This window comes from Rutilus rutilus, assembly GCF_951802725.1.
Source record: "Rutilus rutilus genome assembly, chromosome: 24".
Taxonomy (NCBI): domain Eukaryota; kingdom Metazoa; phylum Chordata; class Actinopteri; order Cypriniformes; family Leuciscidae; genus Rutilus; species Rutilus rutilus.
Window position 1 is genome coordinate 15,764,089 of NC_140228.1, and position 16,352 is coordinate 15,780,440.

Sequence of the window (16,352 nt, forward strand, 5' to 3'; positions counted from 1 at the left end):
ATATAACTTTATTTTGCTCCTTCTTGCAACACCCACTGGCTGAACATGCTCATCATTCCAGCGAGCATGTCACGGAGTGGGTGGCGTAGTGTAGGCTACTGTCCATGAGTCTGAACATGAATATCATCAGAGGTCCAGGTCTACTCCAATGACAGCTGTTTTTCCAACGAGTCCATACCATTTTAGATGAATTTTTTCAACAATATAGAGTAAATGCTTTAACCCGCATCAACTAAATCCCTTGTTCAAATAGTTTCATTTATTAAATAAAATATTTTATTAAATAAATATAATGCATTTAATAAATAGTGCTTTCGGATTAAATTAAAGTATTCTAGAACAATGAATAAGACATTAAACATACTAGATTTCTCACATTTCGCATTTTTCATGATTTAATTGCACTATTGCTGTTGATAGTTACCAGAAAAGCTTGTTATTTTGATGATGACCCATTTTTTTTAAACCTTTTTCGCGTTTTTTCTAATTATTAATGTAATTATTTTGTTTAATCATAATTGAATAAATATTACATCGGACCGGAGCCACCTAACGGTTCATGACCGACATATTTAAAACAAATAAATAAATAATTGTCCAAGTATGTTTCAGAGTGATTCCTGCCCCACCTACAGGTGAAATGGTAAATTACAACTGTCACATAGCAACAGCAGCTAAACAGAAAACCCTAGCACACAGCTTTCAGCGTAGCAGGTATTCTTTAAATGGTCTATTAATATGTTTATGTTATTATTTATCTTTTTTTGAGAGTTTTCTGTGTAAGTTGATTTACTGTTCCTTATGTAGTTTGGAGTTTTTGATATCTAACGTTAGATGGGGAAAAAAGTTAAAAAAGAGGCCGAGCCATTCCCGAAAGATGTGGTGAGAACATTTTTCACCACTCGTGTTATTTTCCAGGGAAATATTTATACCTTTTAATAACTGTCAAGTTGTATTGTTTCAGTTCGACCCTCTACCTATCGAGAGCAAAACAGCAGCGACAGCGGTTCTCATGCTCAGCTCTCCTGAAGAAGAGGTGCTGGCAAAAGCTTGTGAAGCCATCCACAAATTCGCAGAAAAAGGTAACAGTGTCATCTAAGTTAGTCTTACAGTCTAAGGTCATTGACAATTTTTCAGAGGTAAGTGCTCACTATGTTCCTCTGTGTGGCTCTCCTTTATTGATTCCTGAATGCGTTTTTGCTGTCGTGCTGATATATTTTTAGGTGATGAAAATAAGACTTCTCTGATGTGCTTGGGAGCGATTGAACCTCTTTCTCGTCTCATATCTCACGAGGACAAGACTGTGCGCAGGAATGCTGTCATGGCTCTGGGCGTCATGGCTTCTAACAGTACGTAGGGTACAAAAACAGGCACAAATCAAACCAAAGAATGTTCAGCAACATAGTTTTACTTTTTTTGTTGGCATATTTAAACAGATGAAGTTAAAAATTGTTTGAAGACACTGGATGTGATACCTTCAGTCATCAGCAAACTGTCACCTGAAGGTACATGCTTTTTTATTTATTAACGAATTCAATGTGCATTTTATATACAGACCCTTTCCAAAAAATTTGAATATCATGGAAAAGTTTATTTATTTCCATAATTCCATTCAAAACGTTAAACTTCCATAGATTATAGATTCAGGGCCCACAACTTAAACGATTTCAAGTATTTAGTTGTTTATTTGTACATAATTTGGGCTTCCAGCTCATAAAACCCACGAAAACAGGATTTCAAAAAATTTGAATATTACATGAAATCACACAGTAATTACACAGTGATACCATGGTCATTGAACCAGGTTTTGGTTCTTTTGGCAGTGTGGGCAGGTGGAAAATGAAGTCAGTATCTCCATAAAGCTTGTCTGCTGAAGGAAGCATGAAGTGCTCTGAAAATGTCCTGTTAGACGGCTGCGTTGAGTGGACAGCACAGTGGACCAACACCAGCCGATGACCAACACAGACTGTGGAAACTTCACACTGGACTTCAAGCATCTTGGATTGTGTGCCTCTCCATTCTTCCTCCAGACTCTGGGACGTTGGTTTCCAAATGAGATGCAAAATTTGCTCTCATCAGAAAAGAGGACTTTTGTCCACTGTGCTTTATTAAATCCAGAGTCAACGCAGCCGTCTACCAGGACATTTTCAGAGCACTTCATGCTTCCTTCATTTTCCAGCAGGATTTGCACCTGCCCACACTGCCAAAAGAACCAAAACCTGGTTCAATGACCATGGTATCACTGTGTAATTACTGTGTGATTTCATGTAATAGGCTATTCTAATTTTTTTAAATCCTGTTTTCGTGGGTTTTATGAGCTGGAAGCCCAAATTATGTACAAATAAACAACTAAATACTTGAAATCGTTTAAGTTGTGGGCCCTGAATCTATAATCTATGGAAGTTTAACGTTTTGAATGGAATTATGGACATAAATAAACTTTTCCATGATATTCAAATTTTTTGGAAAGGGTCTGTATATATAAGCTACTATATTCTCTTTTAATTTCTTTTGCACATACCTTTCCTGCCACCTTCTTTTCCTCAGAGAATGTTGTGGTCCATGAGTTTGCCACATTGTGTTTGACGTCATTGTCAGTGGACTTCTCCTGCAAGGTCCAGATATTTGACCACAAAGGACTTGAACCTCTTATCCAGCTCTTGTCTAGCCCGGATCCTGATGTGAAGAAAAATTCTGTGGAGTGCATATTTAATCTTGTACAAGTAAGACAACAGATGTCAGAGTCAGACGATCTGTTATGAATCAGACTAAAAGGCATTTGTCAGGGTGGTATTTTACAGCACTAACAAAACACAGTTGTTAGATGAAAATTGAATTTGAAACTATATGTATTTTCAATGATGAAAAGCATAACCCTCTGAATTCCAGAAGGACGGTGTTAAAATCAATTGTTTGTGCTCTTTTTTGCTATGTGCCCACTCAGGACATTCAGAATCGAGCGGCTGTGCAGCGTCTAAATGGACTCCCCCCATTTCTGGATCTGCTGCGCTCAGAGTTCCCAGTTATTCAGCAACTTGCACTACGCACCATAGAGAACATCACCACTGACAGTGAAACCCGTGTGGCCTTTAGAAATGCACAGGGCTTTGACAGAATCCTGGAGCTCCTTGCGACCAAAGTAGGCTAATTATTCTCATCTGAATTATTCATGAGCATTTAGCCATTTCAAAACGGCTCCTTAGTCACCTTCATTACGAGCAATCAAACTTCTTGTATGCAAGTTGAGGACAATTCAAGCCATTCAATCAAAATCAAGCAACCCATGATTGAGCAGTAATGGCAGCGGTGTCTCCTCTCTACAGGAGTTTATTGATCTGCATGAGGGGGCTCTCAGGGTTATCTGTAACTGTCTGGAAGACAGCGAGTCCATGCAGCTTATTCAGACGATGGGCGGCCTGGAACAGATACTGCAATTTGTTGGCACGACCACACTGCCTGAAGCGCAGGCTAATGCAGTCAAAGCCATAGCCAGGATGGCACAGAACAGTAAGAAAAAATCATCATATCGCTATACTTTTTTTGACAAATGACAGTTCGTGCTCTATATTCTGTCAGACAACATGTGCAGTAATTGTTAAACAGCTTGTCACTAGGGCTGTGCCATTAAAAGTACATATTTGTACCTTGAATTTTAGATACCTTAAAGATGTACTTTGCCAAAAACGAAAATTCTGTCATAATTTAATTGCCCTCATGTACTGTATCTTCGAAGAGAAGATCTTTAGAGAAAGGTCTCTTTTTTTTCCTTTTTTTTTGCATACAATTGAAGCTAATGGTCACCAAAATGGTTTGATTACCAACATTCTTCTATTTTTTTACATTAAAAAAATTATAATAATTCTGCAGATAATTCATACAGGTTTGTAATGACATGAGAGTGAAGACAGATTTTTCATTTTTGGACAAACTATCCAGAAGGGTACATATTAGTACTTTTAAGTTTTCATTTTAGTACCTTAAGAGAATATATTTTTACATATTGTAAGGGTACTGTTAAAGTACTACCTGTATATGTAACTGTAAATACAAATATGTACCCCTGAAGTAGTAATATGTCCTCTTAAAGGGATAGTTCACCCAAAAATGAAAATTCTGTCCTCACTGACTCACCCTCAAGTTGTTCCAAATCTGAATGAATTTCTTTGTTCTGCTGAGCACAAAGGAAGAAAGGACACTACAGTACTTTAAGGGGACATATTTGTACTTTATAGTACTATAAGAGGATATATTAGTACTTTAAGCGTGTATAGGCTATTTGTATTTTTTTAAGGGTACATATTTGTACTTTAAGGTTGTATATTAGTACCTTAAGAGGACATACTTCTTCAAGGGTGCATATTTGTATTTACAGGTACATATTAGTACCTTAAGACGACATATTATTATTTTTAGGGTACATATTAGTACCCTAAGGGTACATATAGGTGTAGCTTAAGTTTTGCACATTTTGTCTGAAAGAGTATAGAATTAGAAACTAGTATAAAGCAAAAGGAACAGGGTTTTTTATTTAATTGTGTAAAAATGTATTTTTTTCTCTCTCCATAAAGGTGAGAACAGAAAAATTCTGCATGACCGGAATGTAGAAAAAGCCCTCACTGATCTTCTCATGCAGGAGAATGAGAGTGTACGTACTGCTGTTTGCCAGGCTGTGGCAGCAGTGAGCAAAAACCTTTCCAGCAAGGAGACCTTCAGATGCCTGGGTAATCTCATTTACATCAAGTCTCCAGACTTATTTCCCTTTTTAATTCAACCTGGCTTTAGTTTTGTTCAATTTATCATCTTGTCCTTTTGTGTCATTGAAGAGCTGATGTGTCTGTGCGTTTCAGGTGCGATCGGGCCCATCGTGCAGCTGCTGAACAGTGAAGGAAGTGAGTTGAGAACGGCCGCCGCAGAGGCCCTGTCCGGCCTGACCAACAGCAACAATCTCAATGCTTAGTGAGTCACAATCTTGAAGTGCAATAAAATTGTATAGTCAATAAGTAGATTGCTCAACCTTTTCTTTTTCCCTTTTCAGTGCTATATATGATGCAGGGGGTGACAAGCTCTTGGTGCAACAGCTGCGAGACAGCTGCACGGGAGCAGCTGTGTATGCGGCATCAGTCTTGACAAACATGGCATCGCAGGAGGAGCTGCGCAGAAGCATTCTGGCCCATGAAGCTATGCCAGCATTGGTGGAGCTGCTACACTCCACTGACAACAACACACTCATCAGTGCCATGCAGGCTGTGGCTTCGCTGGCCTGTGATGCAGAGGCCAGGCTAGAGGTAAAAGACTCAATTTCAAAGGTTTACACAATCGCCACTGTTTATAAGCTGAGTGTAGAAAAAAACACACTTTTTTTTCTGGGTCTGGGGTGTGAAGGACGTAAATGGATACTGTTCTACATTGCATTATGTGCGGTTTCTGGTGATTGTTTTTCTGTTTTTCTTTACATGCAGCTGAGAAATGTTGGAGGCCTGTTACCTTTAGCTCAACTGCTTAAATCGATCCATGCTGAAATTCGGAGAAATGCTTGCTGGGCAATTAGTGTGTGTGCAAACGATGAAATAACAGCCCTAGACTTATGCAATGCTGGGTAAGCATGTGTTATGCTTTAATACACTAAATGTTTCAAGTTCAACATTTCTATATATATTATACTCAAATGGATGTAATCAGCCTTCGATTTAAAAAGAACACACACACACACACACACACACATTAACTTGAAAGGATTTTAATAGGCTTTAGATGTTTACAACATTAGAATGAATGGTTAAAGCAAAAGCAGTAGATGGCAGTAAATCCCAAATGTCAGAATTCTGGAAGAAAGTGAAGCCTACTTTAGGAACAGATGTTGCATTTGTGAAAATTCTTTAAACGTCTTATTCCTGTAAGCCAAGGCATCTGGACATTTTACATAATTCACATTGTTCTCAGTAGCAGCCATTTTCATTATATTGTAATCACAGTAATTTTTGTATTTAAATCAATTGAAATACATTACGTACATTTGAATAAATAAATGGAAGAACAACAAATACCACAATCATACAAAAATAGTTTACAATTTAAATAATATAATTTTGTCTCACACTTTTTTGCATTACATTATGTTTATATTTATACGACAATCGGCAGATTAATTGTGCAATTTTATAATACTACTACTTATACTATATTCATTTCTTTTGATTCGGGGGTGAAATTTGACCAGGACATGTTCCTGACAGGTTTTGAGAAATTTTTTGGTTGTTTAAGGGTAACAATCTTCATTGATTGTTCTGTCATTTGGTTTTGTTGTCATCAATCTTACAGAGCTCTAGAGATACTCCAGGAAATCAACCTGTCACCACACCGTAACAACAAATTTAGTGAGCTGGCACTACAGAAGCTTCTGGACAGCAGTCTATCGCTGAAGTATAGTCTGACAGGACACCTGTCAGCCAGCGATATAACCACTGATGGCTTCTACGACCCTGGACAGGTCCATATGTGATATTTTTTCAAGAAAAAAATAAACCCTCAATCGTTGAGGTTGCACAAATCAATAACTCTTTCTCTTTTCTCTTGCTTTCTCTTCCTCCTTCTGCAGATAAGAATGGGTCATCGGGTTCCTACCTTAGAGGATATATCAAAACAAGCGGTCAACCAGCATCGAGCCATTATTGCGGTTAATGGGAAGCCCCCGGATCAGTATGTTAAGGCCAAGGGTTATGCTTAGGAAATCCAAACCTACTGTTTCAAAATACTGTTACATAAAACTTCCTCGAACGTCAAACATTGTATGAAACAGCTCCACAGATGGCAGTTTTCTTCATTGATTCAGTGTATTCATAGTCATTTTGGGGGCACACTTAGTCTATTTTCATTAGTATTTAGATCTCTTTTCACTTCTGCAATCTCACTTTAGCGACAAAACAAGCTCTTTGTGGAGAATAAAGACTTTCAGAGCCCGTCCTCTTCCACGCCATTAGTTCTACAGCAGCACACTTGAATATTAAATAGCTCTGTTGCACAACAGATAGATGTAGATAGATGGATTTCCCCCCAGGGGAAAATTCTTTTGCACGCATTGGCTCTGGAATCTGGCCTAGAGCTCCCACAGGAGAGATGGGAATTCTGCCACTGAGGCCCAAGCATCACAATTTATGCTCAGTTCAAGTTAATTACATTTAATGATTCTAAATTGTGAACAGAACTTGACTTGACTGCTTTAAGTTTTTGTGTTTGTGGAGTCGGCTCTACCATTCAAATTAGTTGAATGCCAAGTGAGCACATAGGTCATTTGATCCACAGCTCTAGGAAATGTTGTGAAGTAGTTTGCTGTTTTTGCTTAGTGAATGTTAAGGTTTAAAAATGCTCATTCTTTCTTTCTCTTCTATCAGATTTATTACCAAGAGACCAGATGATCGTAAGCCAGACAGTCCAACAGAAACTACTGCCTCGTCTGTTATGAGCAGCACAAGGAGCAGCAAAACACCAAGGTGTGTGTGTTGTGTATACTTATAGATGGGTTTCCTGTAAACCATGATTCTCGCTCTCATCTCTCTTTCTAAAGTAAAATGAAGGGAAAGGGTCACAAAGGGGATGAGAAAAAGAAGGATGAGGATGAGATTAAGTCACAGCAGGAGACGGTGGTAGATGAAGCATGGAGCTTGCCGTATGACGCTGCGTTTCATAACCTTCTCAAGGAGGCTGCCGAATCCATCTCGCCACTTCAGGATGAGGTCAAAATGTATACAGCTTTGGCCATGTGAGTTGCTTTTTTTCATTGTCATCCCATATTCATATTGCATGGCTGAAATGTGACAAGTGATCATTTCTCACAGGTTAGTGTGTGAGGCAATGGGCGGCCAGGTTGAGCCAGAGAAGCTGCCTGACTTCCTGTGGGAACTGCACATTAGTCAGCTGAAGTTTGAAGCCTGTTCAAACATCGTTCTCATTGGAAAGATAAAAAAGGGCACCTATTTTCATAGAGCGTTGCTTTTCAAGGTAATTTATGCTCCAGAGATTATTTGGGCTATTGACAGGACCCACTCTTTGCTTGACTGTGTATAAAACTGACCTGGCAGTGACTTTGTTTAACCAAACAGATCTTCAGGACTGTAAAAATGTAATAACCATAATCTAATTTGTGAATATTTGGTGGGGTGTGTCCCCATAAATGTCTGTGGTGGTTATGAACTTAGCTGCAGCTGATTTTTCTGCCCATTTCTGTGTAAGAGATTAATTGCAATACCTTTTAGGTTCTTGGAGACCGAATTGGGCTGAGCTGCAGTCTCATTAGAGGAGAATACAACCGTGCCTGGAACGAAATCCTCATCACTGGTCCAAAGAAACGTCATGGATACTCTCAGCCTGAAAGCTATATTATAGATCTCATGCACCAACCTGGAAACCTCATGGAAAGCAACTCACCCGCAGCTCTGGCATATCAGACCATTTAAAAGCAATATATATGGTGTCTTGAGAAACAATGAGGCGGGTGGCAAAGTGGTTAAGGCATATTTTTTAAACCATATTTTAATTATTATAATCTGTTGAAGTGAATTAAATCCTAATAAAGTATTATCAAAACTAATGTGTGCTCTGGTCAAATATCCATTCCAGTGAATTATCTCTGATGGTAATAACTGGTTCAGGAAGTCTATGTTTCTCTCCCTTATGAAGGTCAAAGTCTCAATAATATCCTACGGTGATAAGAGTGAAAACATTCCGATAAGACAGAAAACAAGGAACTCCAAAATCAAATTAGTAAAACCTTCGACATGCATGATGCGGTTAGTTCAGTGACAAAAGGTGCAAAGTTTGATCAGTTTCAGCCAGTCGACCGTGACCCATAAAGTGTGTGAGTTGTGACCGTTTTCCGGTGGTCGAGCTGTGAGGGGGGGAATGAAGACAACTGAGCTCAATTCAGCTTCTTTTCAGTCTATTGAGTAGCCCATGTTAACTAGTGGAGAAAGTCACTACATGAAATAATATGTCGAGAAAAATGTCACGGTTTCTAGTTCGCGTCTCCTCTATCGTTTCCAGCGGAGCGACTGCCAAATCAATTTTACCTCAAAAAAGGATATTTGTAGGGATTCGGGTGATTTCTACGTCAACGGGTAGGGTTTTATTTCGACCTACATTATGTAAAAAATGAATTGCCTCAAGATATTCTTTCAATTGTAATTATATGTTGTGTACTTTAATTTTTGTGCAGTTGCATTTAGTTATCTTGAGTCGGTGCAAAGTGCAGTTATTCTAGTCATGTAGTTCAGAACGTGCATGCGTGACCTGATTACTCAAATAAGTGTTGGCTTTTGAGAAAGGCCTGAAAAACAAACAGATTGTATGATGCATGATTTTTCAAAAATAAAATATTAAAATAAATAAATATTTTATTACCTCTAAATCAACCTGTGTTGTAAATAAAAAATGCAATTAAAATACAAAATAGCAGCTGTTAACTGATAATGATCTTAAATCTATAAGTAAATAATATTAGCTATATACATAGGCTATAATTATTATAGATATTTTTAGATAGCCTATAATAATTGTATAGCCTATATTTTAATATATTTATTAGATATGATCATATATCTAATTTCTTTTCTTTTAAATTGATATTTGAGACAAACCAGCTAATACCACAAATCCAATACTATCAAATCAGTGTTGTTAATGGTGTTGTTTTCTCACCAGAAATGTCACTTCCTAGAGAATGATGTCATTAAAGACCAGACTTTTGTTAAAGAGATACTACAGAAGACCAACATGATGGAATGTGAAACCTGTAAAGCTGAAAAATTGTTACTGATTAAAACAATATTCCCAAGATGACATTTTCTTTAAAACACTTTCATTATAGGGAAATGTAAAAAGAAATAAACACATGGATTACTTCTTAATAAACTGCTTTTATTTTTTTATACAAATCTTTACAAATTGTGGGTTTTATATGTAATCCAGTGTACGTATGTGATGTACAAAAATGTACCGCTTTTATGACTGTTTGCACAGGTTTGCAGTCATTGACACGTTATGACCAGTCCACAGATTGGCAGAGGAAGCTGACCCCAGAACAGTATGTTGTTACGAGAGAAAAAGGCACGGAGGTGGTAAGTTAACAAAGCAATAATAATGTTTACAGAACATTATGCAAGATGCATGTGTATGCATATGCACACAATTGCATGAATACTTTCTTTCCATATTTCTTTATGAAAGTACATCACTTTTATTTTTTAGGCATTTAGTGGCATCTACCTGAATCACAATGAGGTGGGTATGTACCACTGTGTTTGCTGTGACTCCCCTCTTTTTAGGTAAGAATATAAAAATAAAATATATAATAAATATATCAATTTATATATATATATATAAGTTGCAAAGATAAATACAATTCTGCCTCCAATAGCTCAGAAGCAAAATATGATGCAGGAACTGGGTGGCCGTCCTTCTCTGAGGCTCACGGGACATGGGAAAAAGACGAGAGTCATGCCAACATTGTCCGTCGCCCTGACAACTCGCTTGGTAGCACAGGAACAGAGGTTATCTGCAAACATGTGAGTGCAGGACAAAATTACGTCAGCCAGTTGGGTTATTTTATTAGCAACGGTAACACAATGTACCAAGTAAAAATTCCACTCTTCATTTCAGGTTCCCAGACACCATTATAACATGTAATTTTGTTTTATAGTGTGATGGCCATCTTGGACACGTCTTTGATGATGGTCCAGATCCGACTGGCCAGAGATTCTGCATCAACAGCGTAGCTCTAAACTTTAAGCCCAGAGAAAAATAATGCAGAGACATCCAGCAGTTATATCCCTGGAAAGGATTTTACAGTGAAAATAAAGAAAACAAATAGCATTTGAATAACAAATCTTCCTTGTAGTATGCTATGAGTTACAATTTACAAAAAATAATAAGAAAGAAGCTTGAAGGTTGTGTGTAAGGGAAAGTGGTTGATTAAACATCCCATATCTCTCACCTCAAAAGGTGTCATTATTTTCCTGTCCACTGTAATGTTGCATTTTGATATCTTGTATTTTTGCATACCATAGTACGGTACATTAAAATAAAAAAAATGCACATGCTTTACACTCTTAAAAATAAAGGTTCCAAAGGTTCCATGGATGCAACAAGAAACTTTCCTTTTAAGAGTGCACAATGTAAAAAATGATATGATCAATACGTTGACAACATGTGTCTTTACATTGCTTTAACTCATCAAAACAAATATTCATCTTATACAGAGTTATACAAGATTCATCTAATTTTTTAAGTCAGTTTAATGTAAGTGACTTAAACATCCAAGTTGATTGTACTTACAAATTTAAGGCAGCAACTTTTTTCTTCTTTTTTTTTTTTTACAGTGTATATGACAAAAAGTTTGTAAATGACATGTTTGGTTGTATTAAAGTGAACATTGTCAGAAATAGACTGTTTATTTGTGTGGGTTTGTCGAGGGGTTAATGATCAACCTGAGGAGAGGGTCATCACCCTAATCTGTGTGGCAACACTGGACAGTTGACTGACTCTTATTAGCAAACTTCTAGCAGAGCTGTAAGGGAGGATTGGTATAAAGGGTTTTAGTAAAGCAATAGATAAAAAACATCTGATTTCATGATTCGCTTTTGGCTCCATCTGTTCTTTGTGCTCGGGTGGCTCGGTTTCTGGGAGCCTGTCGAGGCACGAAGAGCACGTTTTAAACCAATACCACCAAAGCCAAAGAAAACCGAGGCAGAAAAAGCTATTGAAAGACTAGCTCCAGGTCAAAACATCAACATTGATCAGGTATATTTCAACATCCTTTATTTCATAGCATTTAAGTTAATTCGTTTTGGCAAACTGAATAAAAAGAGTGCATCATTTGAACATTATTCACATTGATAGGCCATTAAACTTGCCCAGTGTTGTTTCAACAGACTGCAGATATGTTTCTTCATAAATGCTGTATGCACACAGTTTATTACTGAATTGTATTTATCTGATTGAAGAAAATCACTCTCTCTAGATGAGTGGGAAGTGGTACCTGCTTAGTGTAGCATCACGGTGTAGGAATCTTCTGGAGAGCGGCTTCAAAGTGGAGAGCACAACTGTCACTTGGACTATCACTGGTGACAAGGTGTCTGTCAGCACTGTGAGAAAACTGTAAGTAGCCAGTAGCCTACTCCTTAAGTCACAAGGGGGAGCAATTTACTCACTGAATTCAATACTCCCAGCTGATCTTAGTACACTTTATAATCTAGTTTGATTACTCTCAGTACTGGCCCTTAATTACATCTTGGCTATGAGACTTAACAAGATCAAGTTTTTTTGTTTCTCGATAAAAAAAAACTCACCAGTCTGATCATTAGTCAGAAGTTATAACTATGGACCTATTTAATAGGCCGCCTATGCTTGCCATTATTTAAAGGGTTAGTTCACCCAAAAATCTCTGTCATTAATTATGTTAATTAATGTCGTTCCAAACCCGTAAGGTTTTCCTTCATCTTCGGAACACAAATTAAGATATTTTTAATGAAATCCGAGAGCTTTCTGATCCCCTATAGACAGCAACGCAATTACCACTTTCAAGGCCCAGAAAGGTAGCAAAGACATTGTTTAATAGTCCATGTGATAGTGGTTCAACCTTAATGTTATAAAGCGACGAGAATACTTCAGGCGGGGTCAGAAAGCTCTCGGATTTCAATAAAAATATTTTAATTTGTGTTCCGAAGATGAACGAAGGGGTGAACAATCTTGGGTGAACAATCCCTTTAAATAGTAGTTCTGTGTAGTCCCCTACAGTCGCCTATGGGCCTATAATAATGACAATAATCAGAGGTTATGGCCAGTGATGCCGCCCCATGCTTGCTATTTCAATAGTATTTTTGTCTAGTCCCCTATAATGAATGCAACTGTAAAACAACCTAAAATCAAGCAGTTAGTCAGAAATCTAGAATATCGCCTGATGTTCTCCATGCTCCATCTAACCCGAGCTCTGTGTATTTAACCAACAAAACATGGATTCAGCAGTCTACTAGAGTCAATCATTTCAGAGATGATCAGAATAAAATCAGATACAATTATTTATTATTAGTCAGGTAAATGATTGTTTACACATTATTGGGGACAGAAGGCCATTTGCATCAAGGACCCTGCAGGGCACCCCCTCCACACTAAGCAAAGTAGGCTATCTCTAAACTCCAAAAACCTTTATTACCTTTTGGTTTACTTCTGTGGGGATAAGATTTCAATTGATCTCAGCATGTGGAGAGAAAAGAGGGGAGAAGAGAGAATGAAAGAAATGCAGATCAGACAGTAGGTGTGATCTACTCAGCGTGATTGCGCCTCAGATAAAGATGCTAATTTTGCAAGAGAGAGTTCAAATGTTAATTTCCAGAAAAGTCCTTTGTTTTCTCAGAGAATAGCCCTCTATGTGTCCTATTGGCAGCTCGGCACCAGCCTTACACTCGTATAAATACAGCTGATGTAATTAAGCAAAAGCATTGGATAGTCAAAAAACAACTTGCTTTCTCAAAATAATTTAAATTGCTAAGACATGTCTAAAATATTAAATCATTCAAACAAAAACATAAATATGTAATATATATATATATATATATCATTATATCATTTTTAAATGAAAATTTATATATATTCATCCATTGTGCTTTTCCCCCATTGTTAGCAATTTTCAGTGCTGGGAAATCAAGCAGGACTACATGAAAACAAAGACCCCTGGCCAGCTCTTTCTCAAAGGTATCTGGTGCAGACTGAACTCCACTGACCACCAGACCAGAGTTCAAAGCCTGTCGTTCTTACCACTATCTAGCTGATGGTTTTTCTTAGTTGTGAAATTTTCATTGACCTGGACTGCTTACATCTGACAATCGGTCAAAGGAAAGTGTTTGGGAAAAAGCTCAGACAATGTTGAAGTATAATACTTTCTTAAAGGTCTTTTGACAGTAGACCTATGTTTAACTCATTATAACATAATGGTTAGTGATATTGAGGTTATGATTAGGGTTTTGTTTAATGTCAGTTTCTTATGCACAGTTTACTGTTATTACTGTATGTGTAGGCTATAAGTACATGTGTAGCCTATATCAAGGACACTGTAACAAAGTGTTTACGCCTTTTCGTCCTTTTATCATCCTCTTTACGCCTTTACGTCTTTTTATCATCCTCTTATTCAGGTAAAAGACCTACTGAGAATATGGACATAATGGTGCTTGAGACGGACTACAGCTCATATGCTATGTTGGTTTTGAAGAGAGCAGGGAAAATGACCATGAAACTATATGGTAGGTGTTCTAGTGTCTATTTTAAACGTCTCACACCCCATCCTTTATTGTCATGATGGCATCTGTTTGTAGACTAGTATTTCCATTAGGGCTATCTAGCCTAAAAAAGCCCACGTGTGTTTTACAAATGGTAATTTGTAAAACGTATTGTGGAGTAGCCTTAGCTATTGTGGAAAAGTGCATTGTTTCAATAAAATATCCGTTTATTTTGAAAGGACGGTCGAGTGAAGTTCCTGATAATATCGTGGATAAGTTTGAGGATCGTGCAAAGACATTCAATTTGGGATTGGACGTCATTTTCCAGTATCCCGACTACGGTGAGAAAATGGACAAATAAGCCTATAAAATAGTTAATTGCCAAACACTCTTTTTGACTCTAGACTCTTTTCCAGGGTTCTGCGAGTCCACAGAAAAGGTCCTGGGTAAGATCTAAATTTGTTTGTTTTTAATAAATGACATTTCATTATGTAGGCTACATTTACTGAACGATATGTTGGCATTTATGTGAAGTAACCAAATAATTGTTACATTCTAATATAAATATAACTGCTTTCTGATGTCATATTCGCGAACGAAACGTTATTTTGTAACGGTTCTTTTTTTTTTTAATGATTCAAACGTACCGATTCGCAAAGCGTAGCCTATATCGACACATTAATAGACATCATTGATAAAATATACAAAGTATTTGAATACAGAGTAATAAACTGTTTAACTGAATATTTCACTACGTATAATGCTACAATAACAAGTAAAACCCTGCGCGAAAGGGTCTGCGAACTGATTCAAACGAATCGATTCCCTAACGACTCAGATCTTTAACTTCTCAGTGCCGTCAAAGAATGTAGTAGCCTATATTCTAATCTACAGCCTTTTTTGTGCCGTTGCTTGGAGTCAGGCAACATTTACTGATTGGCTGAAGGAAAATTTACATCCTACAAAAAGAGCCAATCCAGGCATTTGTGCATCTCCTGCTTGTTAAAAGCACGTTTTCTGTTTTAAAGGCATGTGTTGCCAAACTTGCATAACCTCAATTCGGTTTTGTAACTAAAAAAAAAAAAAAAAAAAAAAACTGCATAATTTTGTATAATCTCTATTTTTGCCTAACAACTCTATAATTTCTTCTCCACCAGATATGACCTAAGACTGACTGGCCAGTATCGTTGATTGTGAGCACTGTGCGAATTACAACAATAAAGTTATGTAATTTCAAGGTTGTGTGTGTTTTAAAAATGATATTTTATAGTTTGATCATGAACAAAAGCATTCAACATAATAAGCACTATAATAAGCAGCATCATCCCATAATATTAGATTATATCCTTGGTAATAAGCATTGAAAATGGTTTCCTAAGCCATTCTTGATGTAACAAAAAAAGTTATTATAAAACAAGACAAAGGAATCTTGTAAGTGTGGTTTGTGATGTAACTCTCAAAACAAGTCTCTGCCTGCCCACACTTTTCGGAGTTACACAACACAAGGGGTAAACATGCTGCACGTCCAACATTCCAAAAAGTATCCTGAGGAAATCATTTTCTTATGGAAAAGAAATGAATTCGTTTCAACTCAAAATGAGTTGCTTCTGCAACACCTGTCATATAATACTTGAGTTGACACATGAAAATCAAAGAGCAAATTCTGATTTTGATACAATGTATTTTTGATATTTTGCTTTGCATTTTATAACAAACACTTTTATTTAGTCTTAATTCAGACATAATTTCCAATCTATACCATTCAAAAAAGGTTGCTGCCTTTTTAAGTTCGATCAACTTGGATATTTAAGTCATTGCAACTTAAATTAGGCTACATTAAACTGATTAAAAAAAGTTAGTTGAATCTTGAATAACTTGTAAAAAAAGGTGAAAAGTGTTTTGATAAGTTAAAAGCAATGTATTATTGATCATATCATTTTTTACAGTGCAGGAATACATTTCATTTTATAAAATATATTAAAATAAAAACAGGCTTTTTAAAAGTGTAATAATATTTCATAACCTTGTTGTTTTCACAACGTTTTTTGATCAGATACATGCTTGCATGTGAGAGACTTCTTTCACATTAAA

The 16,352-nt window shown here is 36.9% G+C and overlaps 3 protein-coding genes across 3 annotated transcripts; all 3 read left to right on the top strand.

The window, feature by feature from the left end:
* Positions 1–675: 675 nt before the first annotated feature.
* armc3 (armadillo repeat containing 3) lies at positions 676–8,661 on the top strand. The gene is made up of 18 exons (XM_084398625.1): positions 676–714; positions 808–882; positions 965–1,082; positions 1,224–1,349; positions 1,437–1,505; positions 2,548–2,723; positions 2,945–3,139; positions 3,324–3,507; positions 4,569–4,721; positions 4,848–4,956; positions 5,036–5,285; positions 5,460–5,596; positions 6,319–6,487; positions 6,596–6,696; positions 7,389–7,487; positions 7,562–7,756; positions 7,833–7,995; positions 8,250–8,661. Exons 2-18 carry the CDS (start codon positions 835–837, stop codon positions 8,448–8,450), a joined length of 2,493 nt encoding a protein of 830 aa, XP_084254751.1. The 5' UTR covers positions 676–714; positions 808–834; the 3' UTR covers positions 8,451–8,661.
* Positions 8,662–8,831: 170 nt separating this feature from the next.
* msrb2 (methionine sulfoxide reductase B2) lies at positions 8,832–11,448 on the top strand. Its single transcript, XM_084398628.1, has 5 exons — positions 8,832–9,110; positions 10,012–10,109; positions 10,240–10,316; positions 10,409–10,556; positions 10,691–11,448. Exons 1-5 carry the CDS (start codon positions 8,984–8,986, stop codon positions 10,793–10,795), a joined length of 555 nt encoding a protein of 184 aa, XP_084254754.1. The 5' UTR covers positions 8,832–8,983; the 3' UTR covers positions 10,796–11,448.
* A 51-nt stretch (positions 11,449–11,499) lies between these two features.
* On the top strand, positions 11,500–15,498 carry c8g (complement component 8, gamma polypeptide). Its single transcript, XM_084398627.1, has 7 exons — positions 11,500–11,790; positions 12,011–12,147; positions 13,670–13,740; positions 14,178–14,285; positions 14,501–14,602; positions 14,678–14,707; positions 15,419–15,498. Exons 1-7 carry the CDS (start codon positions 11,620–11,622, stop codon positions 15,427–15,429), a joined length of 630 nt encoding a protein of 209 aa, XP_084254753.1. The 5' UTR covers positions 11,500–11,619; the 3' UTR covers positions 15,430–15,498.
* The last annotated feature ends 854 nt before the right edge of the window (positions 15,499–16,352 follow it).

Bases quoted from the DNA above. Each gene is read 5' to 3' on its own strand.
- msrb2 (XM_084398628.1), top strand. From the start codon at position 8,984: ATGTCGAGAAAAATGTCACGGTTTCTAGTTCGCGTCTCCTCTATCGTT. The intron at 10,110-10,239 runs GTAAGTTAACAA...TTTATTTTTTAG, and splicing joins GAGAAAAAGGCACGGAGGTG to GCATTTAGTGGCATCTACCT. The intron at 10,317-10,408 runs GTAAGAATATAA...TGCCTCCAATAG, and splicing joins TGTGACTCCCCTCTTTTTAG to CTCAGAAGCAAAATATGATG.
- c8g (XM_084398627.1), top strand. From the start codon at position 11,620: ATGATTCGCTTTTGGCTCCATCTGTTCTTTGTGCTCGGGTGGCTCGGT. The intron at 14,286-14,500 runs GTAGGTGTTCTA...TTATTTTGAAAG, and splicing joins AATGACCATGAAACTATATG to GACGGTCGAGTGAAGTTCCT. The intron at 14,603-14,677 runs GTGAGAAAATGG...ACTCTTTTCCAG, and splicing joins TTTCCAGTATCCCGACTACG to GGTTCTGCGAGTCCACAGAA.
- armc3 (XM_084398625.1), top strand. From the start codon at position 835: ATGGGGAAAAAAGTTAAAAAAGAGGCCGAGCCATTCCCGAAAGATGTG. The intron at 1,350-1,436 runs GTACGTAGGGTA...ATATTTAAACAG, and splicing joins GGGCGTCATGGCTTCTAACA to ATGAAGTTAAAAATTGTTTG. The intron at 6,697-7,388 runs GTATGTTAAGGC...CTCTTCTATCAG, and splicing joins AATGGGAAGCCCCCGGATCA to ATTTATTACCAAGAGACCAG.